Source organism: Sparus aurata, chromosome 1 (assembly GCF_900880675.1).
Source record: "Sparus aurata chromosome 1, fSpaAur1.1, whole genome shotgun sequence".
Taxonomy (NCBI): Eukaryota; Metazoa; Chordata; class Actinopteri; order Spariformes; family Sparidae; genus Sparus; species Sparus aurata.
In genome coordinates, this window is record NC_044187.1 from 21,149,927 (window position 1) to 21,177,174 (window position 27,248).

At 41.8% G+C, this 27,248-nt stretch overlaps 2 protein-coding genes across 2 annotated transcripts; one reads left to right on the forward strand and one right to left on the reverse strand.

Annotated features, from left to right (window-relative positions):
* The first annotated feature begins 230 nt into the window (after positions 1–230).
* ecpas (Ecm29 proteasome adaptor and scaffold) lies at positions 231–17,076 on the forward strand. Its single transcript, XM_030433945.1, has 49 exons — positions 231–252; positions 1,030–1,160; positions 1,498–1,614; positions 2,150–2,268; positions 2,426–2,575; positions 2,699–2,876; positions 3,174–3,313; positions 3,590–3,668; positions 3,929–4,048; positions 4,183–4,268; positions 4,366–4,441; positions 4,526–4,575; positions 4,673–4,739; positions 4,919–5,041; positions 5,158–5,261; positions 5,437–5,560; positions 5,681–5,761; positions 5,846–6,062; positions 6,338–6,429; positions 6,613–6,747; positions 6,838–7,009; positions 7,898–8,070; positions 8,230–8,331; positions 8,634–8,757; positions 9,152–9,297; positions 9,421–9,475; positions 9,644–9,758; positions 9,911–9,979; positions 10,087–10,204; positions 10,315–10,482; positions 10,575–10,654; positions 11,299–11,404; positions 11,595–11,642; positions 11,737–11,855; positions 12,281–12,431; positions 12,551–12,616; positions 12,770–12,859; positions 12,978–13,044; positions 13,134–13,225; positions 13,320–13,386; positions 13,470–13,667; positions 13,783–13,994; positions 14,084–14,127; positions 14,230–14,422; positions 14,533–14,683; positions 15,447–15,552; positions 15,683–15,771; positions 15,853–15,924; positions 16,085–17,076. Exons 1-49 carry the CDS (start codon positions 231–233, stop codon positions 16,222–16,224), a joined length of 5,544 nt encoding a protein of 1,847 aa, XP_030289805.1. The 3' UTR covers positions 16,225–17,076.
* Positions 17,077–18,042: 966 nt separating this feature from the next.
* On the reverse strand, positions 18,043–26,375 carry smc2 (structural maintenance of chromosomes 2). Its single transcript, XM_030432108.1, has 25 exons — positions 26,038–26,375; positions 25,661–25,810; positions 25,436–25,558; positions 25,309–25,347; positions 25,109–25,219; positions 24,938–24,982; positions 24,579–24,812; positions 24,093–24,242; positions 23,768–24,001; positions 23,412–23,571; positions 23,190–23,307; positions 22,782–22,920; positions 22,526–22,645; positions 22,196–22,400; positions 21,928–22,063; positions 21,586–21,710; positions 21,272–21,465; positions 21,005–21,148; positions 20,838–20,912; positions 20,587–20,706; positions 20,243–20,443; positions 20,039–20,155; positions 19,053–19,213; positions 18,792–18,939; positions 18,043–18,639 (listed from the first exon to the last, which is right to left on the reverse strand). The coding sequence occupies exons 1-25, from the start codon at positions 26,203–26,205 to the stop codon at positions 18,454–18,456; spliced, it is 3,603 nt and encodes a 1,200-aa protein (XP_030287968.1). The 5' UTR covers positions 26,206–26,375; the 3' UTR covers positions 18,043–18,453.
* Positions 26,376–27,248: the final 873 nt, after the last annotated feature.

Below are 27,248 nucleotides of genomic sequence, written 5' to 3' on the forward strand. Positions count from 1 at the left end.
AGGTGTGACATATCAGAATACAGCAACATAGAGCATAACAATGATACCATGGTGTATTATTGTAATGGAGCATATTGTATTTAAACAAGTGTTATTACAAACCTATTTCATATTTATTAGTTATGTTCTTGCCGTGTGTGTGAGTGATGAGGCAGCTGCTGAGGAGTGGCTCTGGTGGCTGCAGTGACACTCTGCTAACTGGGAGGGTCGCTAAATGACTCTCTGCAAACATGGCTGCCCAGGATGAACTCAGTAAGTTTCTCTCTGCGCTATTTGTGCTTAATATCTCTTAAAAATGTCGCGCCGATGTCCGCCAAACACATACGGGACAACGGACCTGCTTAATTCTAACGACTGCGATGTTTTTAAAGTCACAACGAAGCTCGTTTGTTTTAAAAAAAACTGGGACACGAACAGGAGCTAGCTGCTCTGCTACACTGCTAGCAAGAATGCTAACGTCAGGCAGGAGGAGGCCGTTTGCCCAGTCATGGTCAAAATGAAACTATCACGCAGGCTGTTAATATATCTTCATCAATCACACATTTAAGGTGTGGATTTAAAACCTCAATATATAGGGCATCTGTGATTAATTGCGCGTGGTGTCACTGGGTGTTAGAAGCCGGTGGCGTGGTATAGAAATACGTTGGTAGTCTGTCAGTGGTGGTAGCTAGCTGGTTGGTGAGCCATGCCGAGAGAAAGAAGGCAGGGCTGGGTGATGGTTGCACCAACACAGCAGCTGGCAGGGCGAGTTATTAGCCAAAACTAGAGCAACATGTATGAGGGACTGTCTGTTTTTTAGTTCACAGTGTTTTGTTTTGAAGGTCGCATAGGCTGCTTCCCCCTTCTGGATGCACACACCCAGTTGGAAAATGGTTGTACTTTCATGTCTGAATGAAAAGCTATTGGCAAATTAATTCTAGCAAATGTATTGGCTTTAGTAGATGCGTCAACTTTCAGTACATAAACCACTTAGAACATGAGATGTAAGAGGTTTTAAGATGTTCAATGTGTTTTGGTTTTTTTTGACAGATCAACTGGAGCGTGTGTTCCTCCGCCTGGGCCATGCAGAAACAGATGAGCAGCTACAGGACATTATCTCCAAGTTCTTACCCCCTGTGCTCCTCAAACTCTCCAGCGTTCAGGAGGGTGTGCGGAAGAAAGTAAGAGGGGTGTTGCCTATCTCTGTGCCTGAAGAGATTACTCTGACACTTGAGTGTGTGCTCTATAGCTACACCTCAGAAAAATGTGAATATATTACAGCCTAATGCCGTCAGCAGATCCTTGGCCTCAAATATTTGCTTATTTTTAACCAAATGTGTAACATAAACCCATATAACTTAAAATGTATATATACATAGTCACCTCTTGCTAATGTAAATATGCCCTTATGGAGCTTGGATATTTTCTATTTTGCCAGTGAGTGTCGGTGATAGATTTGCTGGTTATGCATTTGTTTTAATCAAACCACCAAATTACTTTCCGTGCCTCCTCTCCTAGGTAATGGAGTTGTTGGTCCACCTGAACAAGAGGATAAAAAGCCGACCCAAGATTCAGTTGCCAGTAGAAACTTTGCTGGTACAGTACCAGGACCCTGCAGCCGCCTCCTTTGTGACGGTAAGAAAATTTCAAAATGGTTAAGGTTCATTCAAGCCCTAATGGGTGGCAGTGGCTCAGGAGGCGATTGTCCACCGGTCGGAGGTTCGAATCCTTGCCCCTGCTGTGGCCATGTCTTCCATCAGTGTGTGAGTGTGTATCAATGGTTATCGCTCCTGAGGAGCCGGTGGTGCCTTGCATGGTAGCCTCCGCCACCAGTGTATGGATGTGTCTGTGAATGGGTGACTTCTGACTTGTCTTGTAAATCTAAGATCAGAGAAGCGCTATTTATATACACGCCATTTATGATTCTATTTATGGAGAGGTTACTTATTGAAAGTATAGTGTAAAAGGTAACTAACTTAAAAATTAATCACTTGTCTTCATCTTAGGTGTATTAATTCCATAAGATAAAAATTGTAAAATGGTCAGTTTTATTGTCACTGATGTCGATTATATACAGGTGCAGCAATACTAATTGAATCTTAATTTTATTTGTTTTAAGTATTAGTCTATTGTTTGAGTCAGGTGTGGTAATAATTTCTGTTTTTTGTAGAATTTCACAATCATCTACATCAAAATGGGCTACCCACGTCTAGAGGTGGGGAAGCAGTGTGAGCTAGCCCCCACCCTTCTCACTGCCATGGAAGGCAAGCCACAACCACAGCAGGACAGGTGAGGGGTACACATACATTCACACACCTTCTGATGCTCAATGATATTTACTATTATCGCAATACCCAGTTGCAAGTATGGTTTGGGGCATGAGGTTAACCCCTTCAATTCATTGTTGGACTCTGGAGTTCACTTCACGTTCTCTGTCTTCTCTCAGCCTGATGCATCTGCTGATTCCGACTCTTTACCACATGAAGTACCCTGCAGACACCTCCAAGAATGCTTCTCCATTTAACCTAACTGAGAGGCCAAAGACCGTGCAGCTGTTGCAGGAGTTCATGTTAGATGTTTTACTGATGCCTTACGGGTGAGGTCCTGCTGTGTGCTGAGGTTATTGTGTGGCCTCGCTCCAGTGAAATGAGTTTATTAGCTGCTCGTGCAAAAGCATTTTAGCTTTTAAACTAGATTTTTTTTTCTTCGGCTCCCCTAGGTTTGTGCTAAATGAATCCCCGACTCGTCCTGCTCCCTCCTCCTCCCAGGGAGGTTCTGCAGATGGGACAGTTGCTGCTGGTGGCCAGGGTCTCCCCCAGCCTCCCCCAGGGATGAGTGTCTATGCTGCCAAGAGGGTGATTGGAGAGGCTCAGTGGAGCGCTGAGCAGCTAGAGCAGGTACGATAACTGAAGCTGGAGGTTCAGTAGTGGTCATGTTTTTGTCAGTTCAGGCAGTTTACAGGTTTGTGTATACTTACTGGATAAAGTTTCAGTCTATCCCAAAAGCTATTCTCTTTAAATTTAAGATGTATCAAAAATGTAACACAGTTTTTGGACAAGGCAAGTTAAATTGTGAGGCCTGTATTTTAAGGATTGTTTACAGATTTTTAGGGTATATGTAGGTGTTGTACACATTTTATTGTGTTTGTTTAGCAGCTAATCAGCTTCCCTTTCTTGTGTATTCCATATCAACAGTGTAAACTGGGCATAGTGAAGTTCATTGAGGCAAAGCAAGTCCCAGAGGTGGAGACAGTGGTGCATCTGGTGGTGGCTTCAAGCGACACCCGACACAGTGTGGCCACTGCAGCTGATCTGGAGTTAAGGAGCAAACAGAGGTACGTGAAGGAGCTGGAATCATCTCTGGTTCATATGTTCTGATGAATTATCAAGTCGTCTACTCTGTGATCTTTCCTTGAACTTAGTAAATCAAACAAGTAATTGCTAAATTACTACACCTGTTTTAAACCTATTAAAATCATTCATCTCTGATTGATTTGTTGCCAACATTTACTTCAGGCTGTGGCTGGTATCTGTTTAAATAAGAAAGAAATGCTTAGAGTATAAACTTCAATTCACGTATATATTAATTTACTTGTTTTATTACCTTTCAGCATCATCGATTGGAACAATCCTCTAATTATCAACAAGATGTACAAGGTTTATCTGGGGGATGTTCCTCTTAAAACAAAGGTTTGTGAACTCATTTGATTTTCACACTTAATCAAAGAGTTTTTATATGTTTTATAAGTGTTTAATGTGTGTATATATATATTAAATATATACATTTTTATATATATATATATATATATATATATATATATATATATAGCATATATATATATATATATGCTATATATATATATATATGCTATATATATATATATATATATATATATATATATATATATATATATATATATATATATAACATTGTTTTGCATGTGCACCAGGGTGGCAATATGAAGCAAGAGCTGAAACATGAGCCAGTAAGCACAAGAGTCAAACTGAAGATCCTGCCACATCTTCTGCGGTCACGACTAGCTGCAGAGTGCTTTCCAGCTAATATCCAGGTAGGCTTTTTGCGTGATGTTTGTTGGTGTTGCTGATTGTGTATTCTCAATTTTCATGGCGTAAATTTAGAAGACACAAGTTGGAGTAAGTGTCATTAGGCAGTGTATGGTTCAATCATTTATCTCTTCCACAGGTTGTCTATGACGGTCTGTTTGGAGCCAATACCAACAACAAACTGCTGTCTCTCACCTTGCAGTTTGTCCATCACATCTGCATGGTGTAAGCAAAGTGCATTTTTTCCTTTTGTGGATTTAGCCATTTTAAATTTCTGTGTTGTTGTTATTTTAATTTGATTTGGGCTCTTTATGTTTTCCAGATGTCCCGACACTAATAAACCGTTGGGACTAATGCTGCTTAATGGTCTTACCAAGCTAATTAATGAATACAAGGAGGTAAAACTACTAATGGCAACACACATTTAAACTGCAACCCAGTCATTAATATGACTGATACCTTTTCAACATTTGTCCTTGCAGGATCCGAAGTTGCTATGTGTTGCCTACTCTGCTGTTGGAAAGCTGTCAAGGTAAAATAAAATGTCTCTCATTTCCCTTTAAACACTTCCAGCTTGGTGTGGAATTTTAGAAATGAATACTATTCTACCTTTATATCCTCTCCTCCAGCCGCATGCCACAGCTCTTCACAAAGGATATTGCCCTTGTACAGCAGTTTTTTGAGTCCATGTGCAAGGTAGGTAAACGAGCTCTAGAAAAAAGGACATTACATTCACATGAAACCCGGCAGCAAACCACACTATATTAAAAGTAAACCAACAGTACTAGTTTATTGTATAATCTTTTTCTAAGCCTATAAGAGACCACAGCGGTGCATCTGATATTGACATTTCCATAATTCTGCATCCTCTTCAGGAGGAAGCGGATGTCCGTCTTGCCATCCAAGAAGCTTTGTCTATGATGGTTGGAGCTTATGCCAACCTACAGGGGGCACTGCTGAACTTGATGGAGGCCCTGGTGGCTGCATACATAGGAAAGGTGAGTGTACACAGGCAAAATGTATGTTGGATTTTGAATTTAAAAATCATTAATGTTGACTAAATTGATAAGTAGGCATGAGGCAAATTAAACACACTCCTTTTTTTTTCGTGCAGCCGGAGGTGCAAGTTCGTCAGGTTGCCATGAAGTTTGCCAGCACAGTGTTTGCTCCTGATCACGTGCCATCAAGATACCTGCTGCTCCTGGCAGCTGGTGATCCGTAAGTCCCAAAACACAAATAGTTTAATGGTAAACGGATTGCAGCATCAATATACCATCAGCATTTTTTTAATCTTGAAAGCACGTATTATTTCAATAAACTGAAATTAGGGTGTTAATGGTTTATGTTCCTGAGTGATGCAGAAGCTAAAATTAGATTGTTTCTTATGTTTTAGGAGGGAGGAAGTGTCTGGGGAGGCCCAGAAAGCTCTGAGAGCTTTTTCTACCAAGAGCTCGGAGAAGGAAGGACCAAAGCCAATGCCATCATTTCCTGACATGGTGGCTTATGTCCAAGAGAAGGTGAGGCTCCGTCCATATTTGTCATCATCTTGGAGGTGATACACCCAGATTACAAGGTGGCCATTTTTTTGGGTGAAAGAAATAATGATTGTCATTGCATATTGGTGATGTTGTTATCAGGCAGCTCAGAGGATCAAGACTCCAGCTAAGTACATTGTTGGAACCTCCACTATTCCTTTCAACCCATCTGCATTTGGGGAGGTAAATATTAATCCGAGACATGGATGATTTTTCACTTTTTTTTTTCGCTGCTGGCACCTAATTTTTCTGTTCCATTGTCTCCAGATTGTACTCTATCTGAGGATGTGTTTGGCCTACAGCGCTGGAGCCACACCTATGTCCGCACGCCTGACAGACATGCAGGATGATGCACCAGCCATCGGCCGCTATATCCACACACTGCTGACCTCTGAGCATCAGTCTTCAGTATCAAAGGGTTCTGAGGCTAATCCTGTTCATGTGTACATGGATCTACTGCAGCAGCTGCTGTCTGCTGTCGGGGGTGAGAGAAGTTAAACTTGCCCTATCCTTAGAGCCATTCTATTATACTACAGAATTAAATCAGGTCTACTTTGTTAGTATGGGCTTCTTAGTGATAATTACATATAGCTTATGTTTATCGCTCTGAGTCACGATTATGTCTTCAGTTAAGTTCAATATAGTGGTACAGAAAAAGCAAGGGTGAAACTGTTTATTGAACCAATTAAAAGTAATATATACAAAGTATGGTGGAGTTTATTGTGATCATAATTGTGGTAATTTGTATGTTCTCAACAGGAATTCCAGTTATGTACTGTCTGCTAGAGGTGGTGTCTGTCTGCCCAGAGAAACTGGCCCCCAGATATGTTGATAAAATTGACTGGATTAAAGTGAGTATTTTATCTATTTATGTGTTTAATTAGATGTTGGATGGAGGCAACTCTCTGTTGACTTTTATTGTGCTCAAATTAGTGAGATAAATATCAGCACCACTAAACAATTAGCCCCATCATTTAGCATCCTATGATATTGGAGCCTAATTCACAAATCACAGCTGTTTCTCTCTTCTCCAGAGTCTGATGAACACAAATAAGGAGGACATGAGGGAGCTCGCAGCCCAGCTGTACGCTTTGGTGATTTCCACCATGACTGGCAACGAGCTGCAGATGGCTGTTCACAACCTGGTCAAAATCACCAAAGACAACCATGTAAGCCACTTGTCTCTATGAAGTTTTTTGTACTTTCAAAGTGTGCTTTTTTCCCTTGAGTAAATATTTACTGGTTTTGTTGAACCACAGAGTCCTGAGACTCAGCATGGCGCCACCTTGGCTCTCGGCTACATGGTGGGAAGATACATGAGCAGGAAAAAAGCTCTCAACTCGAGTGACTCGACGCACAACATGGAGCAGCCAATGAGCATCACTTCCCAAGAAGATGATGAACTTGTTGCCATGGCCACCAAGACGATTGGTTTGTTATTATTTTGGTTTCATCATTGGCTACGTTTATTGACTCTAGTTTAGAGTACAATAAATTGATGTTAAGTTTCTGTTTATTTCCCTGGATACTTAAAGGGATAGTTCAGGTTTTTTGAAGTGGGGTCATATAAAGTACATATCTATAGTCGGTCTGTTTCCTACCGTAATCAAAGATCAGCGCAGCCTCAGTTTGGAGAAGTAGAGAGCTGCTCCAGCCCAGACACTCAGCTTTGTACTGCAGTGAACGGGGTCCAGCAAAAAAGCGAACTTAACCACCTAAAACAAGACTCACCTAAAATTTTTTACATCAGTTCAAGTGTACGTTGTATAGGTAAAATTCACACCGCTTTACATTGCCGTCAGACTGCGCTTTCTTTTGGCACTACATTTGCTCAACCGCAGAACCCCCGTATCCCTACGCACTAGCGTAACTGGGCAACAGCTGATCTGCGAGCAGCGGAATACAGCGCGAGGCTCAGCTGGTGGACGAGAGGTTTACTTTCGATAAAAACGAAACTTAACTCTCCGTATCCTTCCGCATTAGCACTCATGCGTAGGGATACGGGGGTTCTGCGGTTGAGAAAATGTAGTGCCAAAAGAAAGTGCGGTCTGACGGCGATGTAAAGCAGTGTGAATTTTACCTATACAACGTACACTTGAACTGATGTAAAAAAAATTTAGGTGAGTCTTGTTTTAGGTGGTTAAGTTCGCTTTTTAAAAAAACGAACTATCCCTTTAAAAGTAGACGTAAAGGGAATTGTTAATCTTCTTCCAATTACAAAACATTTTTCCCTTTTTTTGCCATTAAACTTTTTATGTTAACACAAATGATTCCATCTACTCATTATTGGTTTATCAACCTGTATGTGTTTCCATCTAGGTTCCTTCCTAGACAGCAGTAGTGCACTGCTGGCTGTGGCAGCGTGTACAGCTCTAGGAGAAATTGGGCGGAACGGCCCCCTGCTGATACCTGCAGAGGGGGACGGCTTCACCAAACTGTCAGCTGTAGAAAACCTGCTGGCTCGCATCCCCTCTGGCAAGGAAAGCACAAAGGTAACATGGGACTCAACAAAAGGGATCTCTTGCTGTGATATTTCCTTTGTGATAACACATTACTATACTGCATTCCTGCTCTATGTATTAACGACAACTCAGATCTTCAACTAAAATATTTGCAACTTGCATCACGTTGTTTGTTTCTGCCTCCTCCAGATGAAGGAGCGATCAATCCAAACGTTGGGTTACCTACCTGTGGGAGATGGAGACTTCCCCCATCAGAAGAAGCTGCTGCAGGGTCTCATGGATTCTGTAGAGGTATGAAACATGACTGACTGATGGTAGCAATGTAGGGCTTCGACAGACAGCAGAAGTAGTCAGAACTAACAAAATATTCGGGAGTGTTAGAGTTAGTGGGAACAAGCTACCCAATTTAAAGTATTAGCTGTAAAATGATGCGTGTATGTTCCGTGATTAAGAAACACAAGTAGTCTTTTAAAGAACTATTGTTAGGGAAGAAGTGGACTTGCTTTGCAGATTTCTTCATATCTTTGATCTGGTCTCTGTGAAGTTTTCTGTGAGGCTCAGTAGTAGAAAAATCTCATATTTTCTCTCTTTAGGCCAAGCAGGTTGAGCTGCAGTTTACAGTTGGAGAGGCTATAACCAGTGCTGCAGTGGGCACCAGCTCAGGAGCTGCCAGAGACCCATGGACCTGCACTGAGGACCAGTACAGCCCACCACAAAGTACGTACTTTCGGTTGTCCTGTAGTAATCCAAATGCCCTTCAGACAGTTGATGTACATGTTTGTTCATGTACAAAAATGAATTACTCAAATGATAATGAATATCTAATTTTTGTTTAGTATGTTTTGAGGCTGACTGTCTGCATTGCAGTCATCAAGTGGTCAGATTTGTCAGACTAATTCTTGCATGATGACAGTGATTGCCACATTAAAATGTTGGCCAATGAAAAACACCTTTTCTGTCTTGCAGCTCTGCATTACTAGTTATCAGATATTACTTTTCCTCATTGTACGTTTCCATACAATAGTTAATTATTATCTAAACCTCAGATGCTCCCTCAGCAAAACTAGACATGTAATTTGTTGTCTTTCTATTCTCCTCCTTTCCCTGCTAGATGTGAAAAACAATGATGTGGTTCCTTGGGTCCTTAAGTCCATCCTGTCCAAGTACATACCCAGTCAGAACCCCCACGTCCGACAGGCATCCTGCATATGGCTGCTCTCCCTGGTCAAGAGACTCAGCCAACACAAGGAAATCACGGTGGGTCTATTGTTAATTAATTACGACTGCTTGAAGGAAGAATTTAGTCTTGGTATCTACATATGTTGAGTCACTTTTGTTTGTAATGGGAATAATTCTCTTCTCCTCCCTTTGCTCCTACAGTCCCATTTGAAGGAGATTCAAGTGGCGTTCATCTCTGTTCTCTCAGACCCTGATGGTAAGAAGAGAGTTCTGTCTAACCAGATGGTTAGATCGGTCTGCTCATTACTGACACCAGCCAGTGCTATTCAAATGTATCTATTGAACATTACAAAACAAACAGCAACACTGCTTGCTCTCCGTCTTTCCTAAGTCCTCATCCGTCGTTTCTTCTTCTTTCACCTAGAGTTGAGTCAGGATGTGGCGTCTAAAGGCCTGGGCCTCGTCTATGAGATGGGAGGAGAGGGTGACCAGCAGAAACTGGTGTCCACCCTGGTGGAAACACTAATGACTGGCAAAAGGTGACTGGATGGTTGAGTAAAGGAGAAAGGAATGAAAAGAGAGAGGGTCACAGGAAGCCGAAACGTCCTGTCTGTAGGCGAGGAATAAATAAGACCAGAATATTTTCAGTGTATAAAGATATTGTAAAATTCTTCTTCATCTTTGCAAACAGAGTGAAACATGCTGTTTCAGACGAAACAGAGGTGTTCCAAGGAGAAGGTTTGGGGAAAACACCTGATGGGTAAGTCATACGTCAATGCTTGAAGACGTTTTTTGCTCTTTTGTTTGTCTAGTTGAAAATTCTAAACTAAACATCTTTGTGGGTTCTGTGTGCCTGGCTCATGGCAGTCACGGACTGACCACATACAAGGAGCTCTGTTCTTTGGCAAGTGACCTGAACCAACCAGATCTCGTCTACAAGTTCATGAACCTGGCCAATCATCATGCCATGTGGAACTCCCGCAAGGTACCCTGCTCATGCATCATACTCACAAACCTCTTTTCTGGCCAACACACATGCCAATTTTCCTTCCATCTGTTAAACCTTTCCTTCCACCCGACCTGACCTCCTTTCAGGGAGCAGCTTTTGGTTTCCACATGATCGCTGCTAAGGCCGGAGAGCAGCTGGCTCCATTCCTGCCCCAGCTCATACCCCGTCTTTACCGCTACCAGTTTGACCCCAACCTGAGCATTCGCCAGGCCATGACCAGCATCTGGGATGCCCTGGTCACTGATAAAACCCTGGTAGGAGTGCACTCACAAAAAGACACAATATGTAATAATCTACTGTCATTAGAGGTAATGTGAGCATGCATGTTTGTTCTGATGTGTTTTAGGTGGACAAGTATTTGAAGGAGATTCTGCAGGATGTAATTTCCAACTTGACCAGTAACACCTGGAGAGTGCGCGAGTCCAGGTACAATAACAATACACACACTAAACTTCAAACTCCTAAAAATGAAGATTATTAAGAATATTGATATCCACTTTTCTACTCTCTTTGACTTATTTAATGTGATAATTTATTGTTAAGTGTTACATTTTAAAAGCACATATAAATGTACATACAAATAGTCATTGTTTTACGTCTCAAGGTAAAAATTTGTTTCTCCACACAGTTGGTTTTACTGACAATGGCATTCCAGTTGTCTTTGTTTGGAGGTTTTACCTGCAACAGTTTAGTGTTATGACATTTTTGCAAGCAGACTAAAGTATTTTAAAGAGATTATTGTCCTGTGCCATGAATTTATTTGGGATTTTTTTCCGGGTGTAAAGTAACAGAACAGCAGTTCGCTTCAAATCACTCCAAAAGGTTTTTTTGTTTCTTATGCCTTTTCTTCTCTGGCCTCAGGAACATTGTAATGGCCCTGCACATTGTAATTCTTGTAACTTTTGTTATCATACTAGCCAATATGATCCTTGTAGTTATCTTTATCCAGCAAGAGTAATTCTTTCTCCTCATAGAGTAATTGCAACCTGTTCAGCAAAAGTTTGTCAGCTGGAAGCCTACAATGTAAATGTCAGAAAGAAATGTGTTTGATTAATGGATTTTCCTTCCAGCTGCCTGGCCCTAAATGACCTGATTCGCGGCCGCCAAGCTGATGACCTCATCGATCACCTAGCGGAAATATGGGAGACACTCTTTAGAGTCCTTGATGACATCAAGGTAAGCCTGAAATTATCACAAAAGCAACAGATGGCATTTGTAAATATTTCTGACACAATCGAAATAAAAATATCATGTGGAGCAGACATGACTTACACACAGCGCATTACTATAGACATGTTACGGATAGGGATGATTTATTTTTCATGATTTTGTAATGTGATTCTGACGTTGACATTTTGGATTTCAGGAATCTGTGAGGAAAGCGGCAGACCTAACACTGAAGACACTCAGTAAGGTAAAGTTGGTTGTCACAGAATTGGCCTTTTCGTTGAATCTTTTCTGGAAACGAGCACGTCCGAGGGTCAGTATGTCTTTCTCTCTCTGTCCAGGTGTGTACTCGTATGTGTGAGTCTACAGGCTCTGCAGCCCAGAGAACTGTGGCAGTGATGTTACCAACCCTGCTGGAGAAAGGCATCGTTAGCAATGTATCAGAGGTCCGCTCACTGAGGTAACAGCTCATACTGAGGACACTTATGCTGTATGTCTGTTAGTTACAAAAATTGCATTTTGGTTGTGGGAGTAGATGGCAAACAGGCTGTCGATGTTTTTTGGAGCATGACAGTAAACAACTGTAAAATCAAACAAGATTCTTCTCAACATACAGTTTACCTAAATATGATCCTGGAAAGATCAAGTGGTGAACATGCAATGTCTTAGTTGGTGTTGGCAGTGATTTGCCTTTTTTTAATGCATTGAACTGTGGTTCATTAGAACTGCCATAGCAAGGAGAAATTTACAGATGCAGTTTTCTAATATGTCATGGCTCTTATGTTCTTCTTCCAGTCATCACATTAACAGGCTGTAATTTTTTGTGCCACATCACCGTCTGCCTTATTTACACCCCGCCAATCTATTTTATGTTCTTTTGTCCAGTATCCAAACTTTGGTGAAGATCAGTAAGACAGCCGGTGCCAGACTGAAGCCCCATGCTTCCCGGTTGATCCCAGCTCTGCTGGAGGCTCTCAGCACCCTGGAGCCTCAGGTCCTCAACTACCTCAGTCTCAGAGCCACAGAGCAAGAAAAGGTAACCTCAGCTGTCTGCTGCATTCTCTACATATTCTGGAAACCAAAGCCTTAAAAGTGTGAAAGTTTTTTTCACAGGTTCGAGCTTATATGAATGTTGTGTTCATTCTGTCTCTACAGAGTGCCATGGATGCTGCCAGGCTGAGTGCTGCCAAGTCCTCTCCCATGATGGAGACCGTCAACATGGTAAGAAAAAGACTGCTTAGCAACTAATTAGTCGCTTGAGGGTATTGGAACCTGTTTTAGGTGTCACAGGAAAAAAATGTAAGGTTCCTACTTTATAAAACATAAAAACAACAAAATTCGTTAAGATCTGTCTTGTGTTTTCCCTGTGCTCAGTGTCTGCAGCACCTCGATGTTTCTGTACTGGGAGAACTGGTTCCCAGGCTCTGTGAGCTGCTCAAGAGTGGAGTGGGCTTGGGCACCAAGGTAGACAGATACTAAAAAAAAAAAAAAAATGTGTGTAAATGGTTGATTTTTTTACACTTGTTTGTACTTAAAGATATGTTATTGATGTTTTTATATTCATCTCTTTTCTTGGTGTTAGGGAGGCTGTGCTAGTGTCATTGTTTCACTCACAGTGCAGTGCCCTCAGGACCTCACCCCATACTCAGGTAAGTTGTAGATATGCTTAGCTATTTCTCTGATATGTTTACTGTATAAAGCAAGTGAACTAAAAATAAAGATATTATGGTGTCTTCAGGTAAACTGATGAGTGCCCTGCTGAGTGGTGTCCATGACAGAAGCACCGTCGTACAAAAACAATTTGCCTTTGCTCTGGGACATCTAGTCAGAGTGAGCAACACATCTGTTAAGCAGTCTAACATTAATCACACCATAGGTTGCTCTTAGTGACTAAGCATGGGTTGTTACTTGTTTTTTCCGTCAGACAGCAAAAGACAGCAGTGTAGAGAAACTCCTGCTGAAGCTCAACAGCTGGTACTTGGAGAAAGAAGGTAAAGAATTCACCATTTTCCTCAAAATATGATGATATCTTTGTGCATTTAACTAAATGGTAAACAAACTGTCTTACTCTCAGAGCCGGTGTACAAGTCCTCATGCGCACTGACTGTGCACGCCATCAGCCACTACAGTCCTGATGTGCTGAAGGGCCATGCCGGGGTGGCTCTCCCGCTGGCATTCCTGGGAATGCATCAGGCGCCAGGCCCTGACGAGGAGAAAGGGGAGAGCCACGACGCCACGCTGTGGGGTGAGGTGTGGCAGGAGAACGTTCCAGGTGAGAAACACTCAAACAGAGCACCAGCTGATTCAACACCAATCATTACATCTGTAGCTTTCTTGTCATTGTGATAACGTAACCTTTTACTCTTCACACTTTACTTTGACTCTAGGAAGCTTTGGAGGCATCAGACTCTACATGACAGAGCTGATTGCTCTCACGCAGACGGCGCTGCAGTCCCAGTCCTGGAAGATGAAGGCTCAGGGTGCTGCTGCCATGGCAACCGTTGCCAAGGAACAGACCGGCTCATTGGTGGCACCACACCTTGGCATGGTATTAACAGCTTTAATGCAGGGACTATCTGGACGCACATGGGCTGGAAAGGTAATGATTAAACAACAACAGTAAAAAAAAATATATAAATATTTTTATAGAAAATGATTTTTGTTTGTCTCGTTTTTTTGTTCTTTCAGGAGGAGCTGTTAAAAGCCATTGGATCTGTGGTCTCCAAATGCAGGTGAGGCTCCTTGCAGAACTCTTTTTCTCTGGGTTTTTTTTTAAGGATAACTAAGGATCTTTGTTGTTTTTATTCTGTTTTTCCATTCTTCCTCACTTCTAGTGCGGAGCTTCAGAAGCCTTGTGCAGGCCAGCCCACCATCTCTGAGGTGCTGGAGCTTGTGTTGAAGGAATGTCGTAAGGAGAGTCTGGTGTACAAAATGGCTGCTGTGCGCTGTGCTGGAGACGTGCTTCACAGCAGCCAGGAGGACCGTTTCAGCGTCGTGGCGGAGATCCTTTTCCCTCTGATCAAGAAGGTTCAATCACATATAATTGTTTCATATCGCCCGTTTGTGACTGTGGCACCATATTTGAAGATGTAACTGCATTACAACTTGGCTCAATCTATCCTTCTGATTCTCAACAGAGCTGCCCAGAAAGTGGTGGTGCATCACCGAGGTCACTGGACGATGATGATGATGATAGAGATGTTAAGGAGAAAGAGCTGCAGACAGAAGCTCTGCTCTGTGCTTTTGAGACTCTTGGAAAGGCTTGGCCGAGAAACTCACAGACTCAGGGTGAGTTTTTCTTTAGAACAGACACAACTGGACCACTGTTTGGATGGAACAAGTTCATTGGTTCAGGGAAACTTATAAACACTATTACACTGTTTTACATATTGCATTGTGTGTGTGTGGTGACAAATATTAATCCTGGACACTGAGTAACATTCCCACAATAATATAGTACAGCAAGGATTTATTTTCACTTCCGTACCCTCTTTTTTTGAAGATGAAAACAGTGGTACAGTTTTTGACTCCCTCTGCCAGTTGCTGCTCATTTTGCAGACCACAGTTGCTCCTTTGAGCCTTGACCCTAGTTTGTGATGGTCCTCATGTTCAGTAGTAGCGTGCAAAATCATAATTACATCACATTTTGCAGTGCAACAGTTTGATTTTTCTTAGTTTATGTTACCTGAAGCAAATATGCAAGCAGGTGTTTTTTTTTTAAGAATGCAATACTTAGAATTTTTCTCACACAGACATGTAAGCGCCTGTACTATGATTTTGACATTTTATGTTCTCTCCATACAAAAAAAGATGCTTTCTCCATTTTCTTGTTGTCTGTTGTTCACTAAATTTGACAAGTTAGCCATTCAAAATTTGCCAAATGTCATGTCAAAATTATAAGCTACATCATATCACTCGAATACCATGGCGGCATTTCTCCCACTCACTCCACCACCTTTACAACAACAGGTGGGTGGGCTGCTGGGAAGCTGAGATGTGGCCTCTACCAAGTAATGTTCTGAACACTGTGTGTCTGCGTGTTTGTGTGTAGCTCGTTTCCAGATAGAGGTGTGCAGTATGATGTGTGAGAAGCTCAAGCTGAGCACCTGGAAAGTCCAGCTTGCTGTTCTACAGTCCATGAAGGCGTACTTCCAGGGGTAAGGAACAGACGAGCAAGAGCTTTACCAACATTTTCTTGTATTTTGAAATTATTGTTGAATCCTGAATTAGTCAAGATGATCAAAGTGTACCTAGTTTTAATTTCTAATTTAAGTTTTCTTTCCGCAGCTTATTGCTGCTAGATAAAGGCAACAAAGACGTCAATGCATTGTCACAGATCCTCACAGACACCTGTGCTGCTCTCACTTACCCTTTAGGTAAGGACCTCAGTCTCATTCAGTTATAGTCTTAATATGCCTGCAGCATTTTCAACCATATTTGTGTTTTTTCCATTCCAGAAAACAAAAGCTACTCCTCTGTGAGGACAGAGGCCTTGTCAGTTGTGGATCTGATCGTAAAGAGAACTGGAGGTAAGTATTTATTTTTTGCAAAGATCTAACCACAGAGTTTTGACAATGCTACTCTGCAAATACTTTGAATTTCAACGCAAAACTGCTTTCTTTTGGGTCTTTTTTAGATAGTTTAAGGTGTCACTGATGAAATACTGTTTTGCCTGTGTTATGTTAACAGAGAGTGAACAGTGGGACTGTGTGTCGGTGAAGAGCCGGGAGCAGCTGCAGCGCTCCCTGTCAACGCTTCAGTCTGACAGCAGACCAGACCTGAGGGATAAGGCCCAGGAGCTGCGCAGACACATCCAGAGCCAGCCCTGAGCACGCACGCACGCACACACACACACACACACACACACACACACACACACACACACACACACACACAGCTCACCCGGTCAGTCAGACATACACAGTCACAAACACAGTACAACAATATAGAGCAACATCTTATAACTTGTTTATCAGTAAAACATCACACACCCCTCTGTCAGACCTCTTTATCTTCTCTTTGACATAATCACAAATCTCTCAAATAACTGCATTACTAATCCATATTACTTGTGAGCTGTTCAGACTGGCTTTGTGCAGAGGACTGTTCCACTCTTGCTGACTGACTGATTCACTTTCATGTATGGCTGACAAAGCTCGACTCTGAAGCTTGAGGAGAATACAATAACACAACTTGCTCTGAGTCTCACTCAACTCACGGTGACAAGTGGTGAAGGGCAAGGCTATTATTGTAATGTGTTTTATTTGGTTCATTTAAATGGACAGTAAGATAATGATAATAAATACTATATAAACCAATGTGTTGGGTTTGTGGACACTGTATACCTATAGCCCCAAAATGGGGACTTTTACTACTGTTGTGGGTTTGCCTACTTATTAAATATAAGAACAGCAGCAGGTTCTTTCCAAAGGTGTGGACACAGCCTCAGTTTTACCACTGCCGCTGATCTGTGGTGATCGACTGAGGAATTGGAGATAATATCCATGTGTGTCCTGTAAATGGTGTCTTCTCCTGTTTGCAAGGTAAATGAGCAAGACAGCAGCCAACTTTGTGACGTCTTGAGAATAAATGAAAAAACAAACCCTGCTGTTCAAGTGTCAAAGTAATACTCTTGTTGTTTGAATTTGTCCCTGATGAAATAAAACTTGACAATTTGGAAAGTGACTTTCTTTTTGTCTTAATAAGGAGTGATAGTTATACATTTACAGTTTTACATCAAAATAATGACAAAATAATGTCAAGTCTCTGAGGTGCTTGAGAAGCCAAACATTTTGTCATTGTCTAATTGCTCACATGCAAATGTAAAGTTGGGTCAAATAACATTTTTGCAGCGTTCTAAACAACTGAAGTAGGTAGAGATGTTTTAAAATGTAAAAACCAAACAGATTTTTTTTCGTTTTTAAATGGCTCCATTTACAGCTCTCCCAATGTAATCCAAGCCTCAGAAAGCCCTTATGTCCTGAATTGATTTTAGAGACTTTGTTTACACCATTTTTGGCCCAAATCTTCACTTTAGCTTCTAAACTAAAAGCTTTGGTGCACACTCGATTTGAAGTGAGCAACAAACTCCAACACACAGTGAGGGTGTAAATTATGCTATCTCAAATCAGTTTGGTATCTCAGGACTTCCAGACTTGGTTAACCCTTGATGAGCTCTAACTCTATTCTTTTCAATGCATACAACTGAGCTGCAGTCAAATTAATCTTGTCATTTTGTATCAACAGCCAATAAAATGACTTGATTATTGCGGAAACTGAGCTGAGATTATTGAAAATCGTAAGGGTGAATTAGAACAGACGATCCAGTACGAGTCATTAGTCTCAAGGGGCATTTAAATCTTAATTCCAGAGGGGGGAAAAAGAGGCTCAAACTACAAAACATCTGCCATTAGATCACTTATTTTAAAATTTTCTGGTCCACCATTATCGTATCATATATGCAATGATTTCGTAAATTTGAGGTAGAAAAAAACCCTGCATTTTTACATCAGCTACAAAATCTGTCAGGACACTCCAGATTTCATTGTCCTCGGTCCAACCACTAGGGGGCACCAATCTGAATGGTTACAGGTTCAGAAGCAGCTTCAATACACTGGAAATGGGAAACGAAAAGCAAAAACTCAAGATTCAAATGTTAATATTTGACCTGCTTTATTTACTAAAATATATGGACACGTTAGCTGAGAATAAAACTTATGTAAAGAAGAATAGCATAAACACAGACCAGAAAAGAGACAGAATAATGGAGGGGGGAAATGTACAGTTTTAAAAAGGTTTAAAATACACAAAGATATGAAGAAGCTCCGCAGTTGAACAAAGAGAAGACACATGCCAAGCAAGACAAATTCAACATAAACAGCTTGGTGCCACATTGAGAATAAAACGTTCACGTGAACATAACTCCTCCCATTATGAAGAGCAATGCTTACCGACACAGGAAATAAGAGTATACACAACTGATAAGTCACTGTTAAGTGATATAGTCTTTACAGAAGCGATACCAGGGCACAACAGAATCAGTTATTTCAGCGTAATGATTAGCTGATGAGTGGTTTGCTCCTCTTGTCTTTCTGACGAGCCTTGTCTTGGCCTTTCTGGGGAATGTTGGTGTCACTCTGGCTGAGCGCGGTCCGTGAAACTGTGGACATGCCGTCAACAAACTTGGTCTTGAACAGTACGTTTGCGTTGGTGAACATGCCGTCCTTCAGGGACACTACCACAAACTGCAGAGAGAGTATTTAAAGAAGTTAATTGAGGGTTAGGGTATAAGTTTGTCTCTGATAACTGGGAATGTAGTGAACCTGTACATTTTCAAAACCTTTAACATCTGTGTTGCAATTTAAGGGTTAAGAAACGTGCATGTGTTTCAACATACCTGCGAGTGTCTAAAATGTGTGCGCAGCATCTGTCCAATGTTCTGTGTGTGCGACAGATCTAGGGCGGCATCCACCTCGTCCAAGATGTAGATGGGAGCAGGTTTGAACAGCAGCATGGCCAGAATGAGAGACAAGGCCACTAATGATCTGAAAACAGACAGAAAAAGGGAACTCAATCAAAAAACATTTACACTTCAGCTTGAATACAAAATAACTACACGGCTGACACTTGTTGTATATACATAAGTGTTTTTCCTGACCTCTGCCCACCGCTCAGCTCACTGAGGTTCTCCTTCCAGGTGTTGCCCAAGGCCACTTTGAACTCAAGGCCCTCCAAGACACCACCGCCCTGTGGAGGAGCCAGCTTAGCAGTGGCCCCTGGCAGCAGAGTGGAGAAAATGGAGCCAAAGTCCTTGTTTACCTGTAGAAGAATCAAATACAGCTTCAATAAAAGTTGAAACTACAGATACTACAGTGAAGTCCAAATCCAGTTCCTTTAACAGAGAATATAAGCTTCAAACCGTTTTAAGTAGCGATACACTGATAATTATCAGATCTTATACAAATTTTTCTGATTATCTGAATCAGTGATTTATATTTGTTTCACATTTGTTGCCCAACTGATGATTAAACAAATTAAAATGTGTTATTTTGATTGCAGCCACAGCCACCCACAACACCATCTGATTGATGACATGTCGTGGGTAATGGCCAAGAAACACTGAATAGTCTGAATTTGCAAAGTAACTAGTAACTACATGTATAAAAAATGAAATGTAATGGAGTTAACAGTACAATTCTTGCCTCCAAAATGTAGCGGAGGAGAAGTACACAGTAGTATTAAAGTAGTGATTCAAATACATTAAATGCCTCAAAACTGTACTTAATTACATTCCGTCACTGGTTGTTCAAAATTTTGACACAAAGACTTTCATTTTTACTGCAAATATATAGGAAAGCATCCAGTGGAAAAAATGGCTGGACTAACACCTGTTACTCTTGCCTCATTGATATAAATGGGGTGGACTAAAAAATAAAAACACTAGTTACACCGTTATTGCAGGACTGTTGTATTAGGCTTCATTGGTTTAAGTAGGTGTACATAATAAACTGGCAACTGAGTGTACATACTGTTTCTCAGTATACATAATTATGTTGCTCAATGTTGTATAATAGCGACAAATGAAAATTTAGACCCCCCCCCCCAAAAAAACAACCCCAAAAGAATTGCCGCAATTATAGAGACCTTTTGCCACGCCAGGTTGAGGGCCTCGTTCTTCTTCTGGTCCAGCTCCTCAATGGTCTGCAAGATTTTAGCTTTGTCGTTCTCCACGATCCTCTTCTTCTTCATCAGGTCATTGTACTGCAGGACAGAAGACAATTGTGTGAGATAGCTGTAGACGCTGTAATCAAACACTCTCCCAGACCCTGTCCGTGTCTCTGTCCTCACCCTCTCCTCTGCCTCATTAAGCATGTTCATGGCCCTCTTGTTGACGTTCCTCTCCAGCTTGGTGGTGGTCTCCTCCAGCTTCTTCAGCCGCTGACCAGCCTCACGGGGGTTGTTTGTCTTAAAGTCGTAAGAAGTGTTGGGTTGGCCGAAGAACTGACGCTCCGAGTGGATCCAGTCGTGTTCCTCCAGCATCCGAGACACCTGGGGGAAGACAGTATGACAAGGAGGAGACAGGTGGATGGATGTTTAGATGTTCACACCATATAAGATGCAACTTTCAGAGCTAATGGAAATATATTATTATAGTACAGAACTGACTGATGCACGCTGAAGTGTGTGTGTACCTTATCGGCAGCATCCTGGCTGTCCTTGCGGTGCTTACTAATGTTATGCTCCAGTTCCTTGATCTTCAGCTGGACCTCATTGTTCTGCTCCCGTATTTTATTGGCCTCTGTGCTTTTCCCCTTTAACATTCAATTGCATACAAATGATCAACAAATAGCTTGAGCTGTTAAATTAGTCAGTGCTAGTCCAGAGGTTAATCTCTCAAATAGGAGTCAAAAAACAAAGTATCAAAAGGCAAAATTGTATCCACCTTGAGTTCTTTGTCCTGAGCCATGATCACTTCCTTCTGTTTGGCAAGCTCCTCCTGAGCTTTACGCACGGCCTCCTGTAAGGAAAGTTGAGAATGAGTTACGGTGGAAGAGTTTAGGGAGAGTTGTCCTCAGAAGTACGAACTTTAACAGCAACAACAAAACATACCTTGTTCTGTGACACAGTGCAAGCCATGTTGTCTATCTGCTCCTGGATGGCCGTCATGGCTTCGTCCACAGCCTGAATCTGCTGCTCGTAACCAGTCTGCTCCCTCTGAAGCTCCTCCAGCTCCAGGGCCACGGCGTCGGACTCCTACGCACACATGCAGAAACGAGAGGAAACGCAATTCATCACTCCACCAGAAGTATCAACAGATAACGGCTTACTCTTGAGAAAGAAAGACAAAATATTATGTTAATGTCTCTGTTGGTGTACCTGCTGCTTCTGTTTCAGCTTCTTATTGAAGGCATCAGCTTTGGCCTTGGCTGCATTGAGTTTCTGCTGGGCAGCTTTCAGCTCCTTCTCCCTCTCTGCTTCAGCGTTCTTCATCTTGTTCTCCAGCACTTTGTACTTTTCCTCAGCCCGTTTTTGCACATCCTTGGTGACACGCAGGGTCTCCTCACTCTCCTCTGGTTGAGCAAACACATCACACACAGCTAAGTTAGCAAATGATTAAAGCAAGATCGACGTGTTGTTTTCACTGCAATCTTCAAACTGTGCGATTTGGTTATTTTTAATTGAGTTCTGACCTATAGCCTTGCGCAGCCTCTCCAGCTCTTCTTGCTGCTGGTGGAAGGAGCTCTGCTGCAGCTTGGCCTGCAGAATCTGTTCTTCCTCTACCTTCAGCTCGTACTGTTGCTTCAGCTGACGGTACCTGAGGGACAGAATGTTCAAATATTGTTATAGGTTATATATAGGTTGAACAAATATGAGAAAAGTGAAAGCTAAAATATACAGAGAAGATATGAGAGCAAGCCAACAGCCAACATATTCATGATATATAAATACAGTATATTTATCATCAACTCATAGCTCATAATTCGGCCTGGGCCATTTATCTGTAGGTATGTTTTGCGTTTTTGTCTGTGTACTTTTCTGCGGTTCCTTTAAGGCCGGCCAGTTGTCGTTCAGTATCCTGCAGCTGGGCCTCCTTTTCATTCAAGTTGTCCCGTACATCCTTCACCTCCTGCAGGCTGGTCAGAACTGATGCTGACTGGGAGCGAGCACCTGGAAGAGAGGAAGCAGGAATTGGCAGCGTATGACTGAAAGGTTTTTAAATGCTTGTGTGTGAGAATGATCAATTTATTCATGCAAGTAAAAGCTGATACATAATAAACACAATCTTGTAGATGTTCTCACCTCCACTCAGAGTTCCCTGTGGGTCAAAGATGTCCCCTCCAAGAGTGACGGTCTTAGTCATCACCTGCTTATCAAAAGCCACTTTTTTGGCGTTATCCAGGGTATCACACACCAGTGTGGAGCCAAAGACGTACTCCATGGCCTTCCGCAAGTCAGATTCATAGCCTACCAGGGACAGAGCCGTATGGACATTGTCCTCTCCAACCTGACAGAAGAGGGAGAACGAACAAGGTGAGCAAGATATGGAGAGTCAAAGAGAGTGCCTTGTGTTTCAAATCAAAAGAACAAGAATTTAATTTTCCAAACTGGGCTAGAATTGAGATCCCTCACCAGGCTCTTGGCAGCGCTGACCACTCTATCGTTGAGTGTCTTGGCAGAGATCTTGTTCAGGGGAATGATGGTGTACCTCCGCTGCAGCTCTCCCTTCTCCAACAGTTTTTTACCAGTTACCTGTCCAGAAATAAAAATCACATTAGCTACTCAATTAACACTGTCCCACTGGCCTGCTAACAAAATAAGAACATTAAAACACCTTAACATGAATTGCACTAAGATAACACTGGACAGTGCCCACTAGCACTCCTACCTCTGTGTCAACTACAATGTTATAGAGCCGTCCTCCTGCAACAACCTCCAGTCCTGTTGCGTAGGAGACATCTTGGACTGTGATGAGGTTAGCTAGCAGCCCCTTCACTTTGCTACGGTCCCATCCTCTCTCTGGGTCCCTGTAAAGGCGGCAGAAAACACAAAAACACTTTGTAAATGTTGCTGAAACTCTTCTCAGGGCCTAAGGAAAAATTATGGGATAGGAACTACTAATCCAGCATTCTTGTTTGAGGTCAAGAATCGTTTTTTACATTCTTGTGTGTACAGGGCTACTGGTCATGTGGACACATTTGTTTTTAAACACTGGGGAACATGGCCATTTAAAAAAAACAAAAAAACATTTAGTACAGTTAAAAGAGATGAACAACTCAATTTGGCAAATCCTTACTTGTAGTCGAAGCGCAAGTTGGGGAAACGAGACACAAGTCTCTCATAGGTCTCTTTAAGCTTAGCGACCTCTCTGGACAGCTGCCTTCTTCTGTCCAGCAGACTCTCCTCTTTACCATCTGCAGACAGACAGACACACACAGAATCCGAACGTTATTAAAAAATAAATATGACATACAGAATAGCTGTCTGTATGAGTACAGGCGACTAGCTGCAGCCGTACCTTCATAGTTGAGTTTAGCCAGCTCAGCCTCCAGTTTCTCTTTGCTGCTTTTGACAGCCTGCAGGGTGTCCTGGTCCTTTTTGTAGCCACCGTCCATCTTTTTCACCTCAGCCTGTTTCGTCTTGAGCTCGGCCTGGGCATGCTTCAGGGTCATCTGGGCCTGGACAGACAAGAAGACAGAGACAAGACAGATGAACCATCTTTGATATTGTCAAGACAGAAGCAGAGAATTTTCTAAACATGGAACAGGCATACAAGGTATATTCATGCTACTGAGAATAAAGATCTGGACTGGACTTACTACTGAATATAAACGAATCGCATCACCAGCAGACATATTCATGTCATTTCCTCACCTGCTTGGCCTCAGTATCTGCCTTGCTCATGTCATTCTTGCAGGTCATCATCTGTCCAGCCAGTGTGGCCTCCTCTCCATCCTCATTGGTGGAAAGGCCTGCTGACACAGCCTTAAAATGTTGCTCGGCTGCCTCGAGGGCTACGCTTTCTTTCTGTCCTTCCTCTTGAAGAGCCTGAAGCTGCTCAGTCAACTTAGAAACCTCTTTTTCTTTCACCACGAGCATTTTCTTGTCCTAAGGATGCAGGAAAACAAATCTGTGTTTCTGCTTTGACATGACTACAGTTTGTATACGTGCATGTTAAGTAAATGTATTGTCCTGTCACCTCCTCCATACTCTTGACAAGCTCCATTCTCTTCTTGCTTTCATCCTTGAGATTCTGTTTTTTCAGGTCTAGCGCACTCTGAGCTTTAGCATCCACACGTTGCACATCAGCAAGAGTTTCCTCCAGGGATTTTAATACTCCGTTAACCTCCTACAGATAAACAGATAAATGTGAAGGACAACACAATATGACTCAAGATTCCTATTTTTCGTTTTTAGTAAAAAAATAATAATAAGAAGAAAAAATAAAAATAAAAAACACATTGAATTTAAATAAATAAGGGAAAACAAGATTACAAATACATCATCAGATTCATTCAAGAATAGCAGCAAATAGTGTTTCCAGAGAATATTTTTAAAAGCATTAAAAGGTTAGTAAATTAAAATGCAAACCATTACATAAGAGCTCACAAAATCTGAGAGAAAAGGTCTCCAATACAGTTTGAACAGCACCAGAATCTTATCTCTCCTCCGTCTTTCAGCATACCTGGTCTTTTTTCCTCTGAAGCTCCTGAATCTGGGCTGAGAGCTCCTGAACTTTGCTCTCATTCTCAGCCATGCTGGCTTGCATCTTGGTGATGTTATCCTGCATCACCTTCAGATTCTCTGCTGACTTCGCCTTGGTTTCCTCTGCGCACACAAACAGCCAGGCCACGTACAGCCGTGATAAGTGCTGGATCTCTCGCATCAGCTTTTGGTACTCCAAGTATGATGATCGTTCCTGCAAAGAAAGGCAGTTAACGATTAAAGATTAAAGTATGTATGAAATAGAAGCCGGATCATTCATGCCATCATGTTTAAGTCACAGCAGGGAAGTTGGACGCTTTGATTTTGCAGTGACCGCACCTCTTGTAGTTTTTGCATGGTGGGAGTAATTTCCTCATCCAAAATCTGAAAAAGAAAATAAAGAGAAACAATTAAACATTTCAGCATTAGCTGCAATGGTATTCATGGCATTTCCCCATTGTAGAATAGACATATACATTTGTCAAAAATGAGTTAGGATGTCTAACATACTGTCTGAATCTCCTTCAATTTGGCCTCCTTCTTCTCAATGGTTTTCTGAGCGCTGAGTTTTTTACACTCATACATCCTGGTTCCCGCTGCCTCCTCAATCATGGCAAGGATCTGGAGAGGAAAGAGGTGGTCACCGAGAGACCTTAAAAGGCTGAAAAATGACGGTGAGATGTACGACAGTGTGTGTTTGTTTGTTTTACCTCAGGTGGCTTCATGTTGAGAACTTTGGTGATCCTCCCCTAAAATATAAGAAACATCACATGATTCAAAATACTGTCACAAGGATAAAACCACAACCATACACACTGCTGCAGACACAAGACTGACCTGCATGATGAGAAAGTGTGGGTTGTTGACGTTGAGGCCAACAGAGCAGAACAAGTCCTGCACCCTGGTGTTGTTGGCATTGACTCCATTGATGAGGTACTTGTTCCTGCCACCAATTACCACCTTACAGAAAAACGGTAACAACAGTTTTAGTGTTAACATTGCACAAATAACCTCGTACACAAAACAATTAGAGCCTTATAAAATAATGACTTCTCTGCCAACCTGTCTGGTGACGGTGATCTCATCATGAGTTTCAAAACCCAGTGGACTCTGGCTTTTGTTGGAGTTGTCAAAGGTAATAGACACCGTAGCTTTGGTGATACCACCCTGGCCATTTTTGTAAACCAAATCCTGGAGGTTGGAGGCTCGCACCTTTCAAGTGAAAACGAAATGAAGACATAGTTTTGTTGATAATTAGTCAGGAGAGCTAATAAAGTGTTATGATGCTCCTAGCTAAAGTTGTGTTGTTAGCTAGGTTAACGATAGGAAAAAAAAATAGGCCTACTACTCTAAACTTTACAAACTCATCAATTTGAGGCCAGCAATTGGGTAACTTTCATTTTACAGATTAATCACCTCATTGCGATTACAACACTTACATGGCTGAGGTTGGAAATGCCCAAAAGGAAACATATCGAGTCCAAAATATTGGACTTGCCGCTGCCGTTCAGTCCTGTGATGGCGTTGAACAGCGGGTCGAAGCCGTTGATCTCCGTCCTCTGTGCGTAGGATTTGAATCCTTCAACAATGATCGACTTGATGTGCATCTTTGGGCTGTCCTCTCTCGGCAGATTCCGGAGGCAAGATTTCTGCTGTTTGAATCGGAATCGGTGACTGAGAAAGCGGAGCGCTGCAGCCCAGTGTTTACAACGGAAAACCGCTAAACTCGCTCTCCTCTCTTCTAACTTGAATTTTGGCGGCAGGTGTGGAGCCGCTTAGCTGTCCGCTCCGTGCCGGGGACCGGAGGATGTAATTTTTTAAATATATTAACACGAGAGGTGCACAGTTATTAGTATTTTACACAGTATATGTATGAATCCAGAACATATGATTATTCGAAATATCAAGCATAAAAGCAAAGAACGTCATTTGAGAAACGGCCCGGTTTATGTGTATGTATTTGATTCAGGCACATTTTAAGGCTACTAAAGGACCCTGGCTTGTCTGTACCGATGTTTTGGCGCCACCTGCAGGAAAAACGCTGAACCACAAGTAGAAGGAAAAAATGTCAACTGTGGGTGGATTTAGGAAGGATTCAGAAAAACTGTTTCTTATTGGCGATGGGTAAGATTTGCAGTTCGCTAATGCGCCTGTTTTAATGACAGTAGCATGTACCGTATCCTACTTATCGCCCTATTTTTAGTGGTGTTGATTCTATAATGTTGAATAATTGATAACTTAATATGAAACCGTACTCATCATTAAGAGCCAAGCATTAATATGTATTACGTTTCTAATGCCTCCTGTGCTCTTTAAAGTTGACCAGATGCAAAAATAACCTTACTATTTTTAGCTGTATGTTGTCTGTATGAAGGCCTGAATGCATTAATGGGCCTTCAGATTTCAAACTTCCTCATTAGAGCAAGAAATAGAAATCTTGTTGCCTATTAAAGATCACTGAAGGGGCACCATGAAGTTTTAGAGAAGAAATTCAAACCTAAGAATTTTTATATATCCAGTGTTAATGAGGCAATATATACAAACTCAAATATATTTATTTTTTCTATAACTTAATAAACAAGCTGTTCTTGGAGGAAAATAAGGTCCTCCGAGAACAGCGGCACTGTCCAAGGTGTGGCAGGGTCTTCCA

What these genes read in the sequence shown, in the direction of transcription:
- smc2 (XM_030432108.1), bottom strand. Translation starts at nt 26,205, where the DNA reads ATGCACATCAAGTCGATCATTGTTGAAGGATTCAAATCCTACGCACAG. An exon ending in CCATGCAAAAACTACAAGAG is followed by an intron (nt 24,813 to 24,937) that starts GTGCGGTCACTG and finishes CTTTCTTTGCAG; the next exon opens with GAACGATCATCATACTTGGA. An exon ending in GGCTAAACTCAACTATGAAG is followed by an intron (nt 23,308 to 23,411) that starts GTACGGCTGCAG and finishes GTCTGTCTGCAG; the next exon opens with ATGGTAAAGAGGAGAGTCTG.
- ecpas (XM_030433945.1), top strand. Translation starts at nt 231, where the DNA reads ATGGCTGCCCAGGATGAACTCA. An exon ending in TGGCTTATGTCCAAGAGAAG is followed by an intron (nt 5,561 to 5,680) that starts GTGAGGCTCCGT and finishes TGTTGTTATCAG; the next exon opens with GCAGCTCAGAGGATCAAGAC. An exon ending in GTGGCAGGAGAACGTTCCAG is followed by an intron (nt 13,668 to 13,782) that starts GTGAGAAACACT and finishes CTTTGACTCTAG; the next exon opens with GAAGCTTTGGAGGCATCAGA.